We start from the raw sequence: 2545 nt of genomic DNA on the forward strand, positions 1-2545 counted from the left end.
TTTACTCCTATCCAAAATCTAATATAGATACAGTGTACCAAACATGCCGAGAAAGCTTGTATTAAAAAAAATAAAAAAAATATCAAAGAACTGATTTCTTCAACCAAAAAAAAAAAAAAAAAAAAAACAGCAGGCAAAGCAGGATTCTGAATTAGAGTAGGCTGGGCGTGGTAGGTGGGCTGCGGATAGGAGTTGCAGTGGGCTAGAATTTGTGGGATACGGAATTTAATAAAGATTTTTCTTTTTGCTTTTTTGATAATCATTGGCATCTTCATTCAGGTAATAAATAACAAATTTTGTAGACATAGCATTTTCATTGTGAAAAGTTGTGAAAATGCTATGCATGCAACACATGGAATTAATTAACTCATGCTCTTGCTATTCATGCACGAAAAGGATTAAATCCTGCCAACACCGCATTGTGCAGAGGACGAAAGAGTGGTTTGGGAAGGTTGTCCCACTCATACCAATCCCAACCATCACACACTTCTGGCTCCACATTTTGGGGCTCTCCATCTCCATGTTCCATCACCGCTCTCATGCAAACGGACGCGTACTGGCATGGCTTGCCTCCCTCTAGGAGCAGCTCGTTTGTTCTGGCTGTCAGAAACTCCATCCTCTTCTTGTCAATGTCTAAACCAGTTTCTTCCTTCAATTCTCTTGCTGCGCACTCCTCGAAGCTCTCACCTACATAAACACAAAACTAATATAATTTAAGGTCCGTTTGATGACCATTTAAGTTTTCAGTTTTCACCTACGCAAACACCAATTAGTTAATGACTTGGGATTAGGAAGACGAGAATTAACCCCTGTATTTGTGTATATAATTACGTACTGAGCTCGAGGTGGCCACCAGGTAGGGAAAAGGTGGAGTAGCCAAGAGAGCAACGGCGTCGTCCCAACAACACCTTTTCCCCTTTCAACAGGCAAACCCCTACCGCCACTGTCCGAGCCGCTGCTGCCTCCGTTTGGTTTCCCATGCTCAATTAATTTCCTTTGAGTTTTTTGCTTTATTTCGTTCGTGTTTTTTGTGTACTGAATGTAGCTTGACTGCCTCGCCTTTTATAGATATTCTTGAATAGGGCGGAGTTAGGATTTTATATTTGAGAGGGACAAAATGTTAAACACAAAAAGTTTATATTTTTTTTGGCCTATTGAGTAAACTATTGCCTACAAAAGCACTAAATTAAAATGAGTGGTTTTCTTTCATAATTGTAGTGTCATTTTACTATTATATTCATATTGAAATACAATTGTGATAAGTATTGATTTGTGGTGAGGGGGCATAGACTTAAGTTTGGCAATTTTTCTTTGCGTCTGTTACCACATCCAATATATATATTCAAAAGAGTTAAATAAATTTTTTTAGGGGGAAAGGGGGGCGGGGCCAAGGTCACCTTGGCCTTAACACAGCTCCGCCCCTCTGCGCCTGATCTTTGGACTTTTTCTGGTCAAAGCTTTGTTCATCGATGCCGTTTTTATACCTTCTCATGACTGATTTTTTGCACTGCTGTCGTATATTTATTTCATTTTTTTTTTTCCTTATCCGTTGTATTTGTATTTTCACATGTTTTTGTCGTGTGAACTGGATACCAATGTTGATAAAATGATCTAATAGCATATGATTAATGAGTCACGTTGGTTATATTTTTAGTAAACATATGGATATAGTATAAACAAATTGTACATGTGAAATGGGAACCCGCCAAAGGGGGAGATTCCTATTAGATGTTGACAATGATAGTTACCTTAAAAAACCACTAATTTGTTTAAATGTAACATTATTCTATGCCTTTTTAAGTTTTGAGTACTAATCCAGGCATCTCATCATATCATTAGAGTAATTCTTGGAGTTTAGTTGTGAGAAAGGGAATTAAAATAAGTTTAGCATGGATAAATGAGGAAAAAAAACAAATGTATACTAATATTATATAATGTATAATTATTAGGACAAATTACAGTAAACCTCCCAACCTATAGGGTTATTTAGGGACATTTACCAGTACATACTCAACGTCACGGAAAACCTACAAATTACCCCCTCCGTTAGCCAAACCGTTAGTGAATTTGTTAAATGCTGACGTGGCGAATGTGAATTCCATTTTTTTAATGACGTGGACTTACAGGTGGACAAAAAAATTAATAAAAAATTATATACTTTTCAAAAATAATTTTAACAGTGAGCCCAAGCTATATTTCGGTGGGCCTAATCAATAAGGTCGGATAGAAGCCCAAAATCATAAATGTAGCAGAATATCTACATGTGGTGGAATACACCAATCTGGCCGAGCACATCAATGTGGCCGAGAGCATAAAAGTGGTCGAAAGCCTATATGCGGTCGAAAATGTAGATATGGTCTAAAGCCTATATGCGGCCGAAAATGTAGATACGGTCAGAAGACTAAAAGTGGCCGAATACATAAAATCAATCAATGCTTAAATAAGGAGAGTGATAATCCGTAGGAGGATTTTCTCATAGGTTACAATTCAAATATGGAAAGAATTATGCCAGCTTGATGGTCAACTGAAGTTATTGTGAGAGAGC

General features: G+C 37.3%; 1 protein-coding gene across 1 annotated transcript; it reads right to left on the reverse strand.

Annotated features, from left to right (window-relative positions):
* LOC18790498 (nudix hydrolase 1) lies at positions 229–980 on the reverse strand. The gene is made up of 2 exons (XM_007224678.2): positions 836–980; positions 229–687 (listed from the first exon to the last, which is right to left on the reverse strand). Exons 1-2 carry the CDS (start codon positions 978–980, stop codon positions 383–385), a joined length of 450 nt encoding a protein of 149 aa, XP_007224740.1. The 3' UTR covers positions 229–382.

Source organism: Prunus persica, chromosome G1 (genome assembly GCF_000346465.2).
Source record: "Prunus persica cultivar Lovell chromosome G1, Prunus_persica_NCBIv2, whole genome shotgun sequence".
In the NCBI taxonomy this organism is placed as follows: Eukaryota; Viridiplantae; Streptophyta; class Magnoliopsida; order Rosales; family Rosaceae; genus Prunus; species Prunus persica.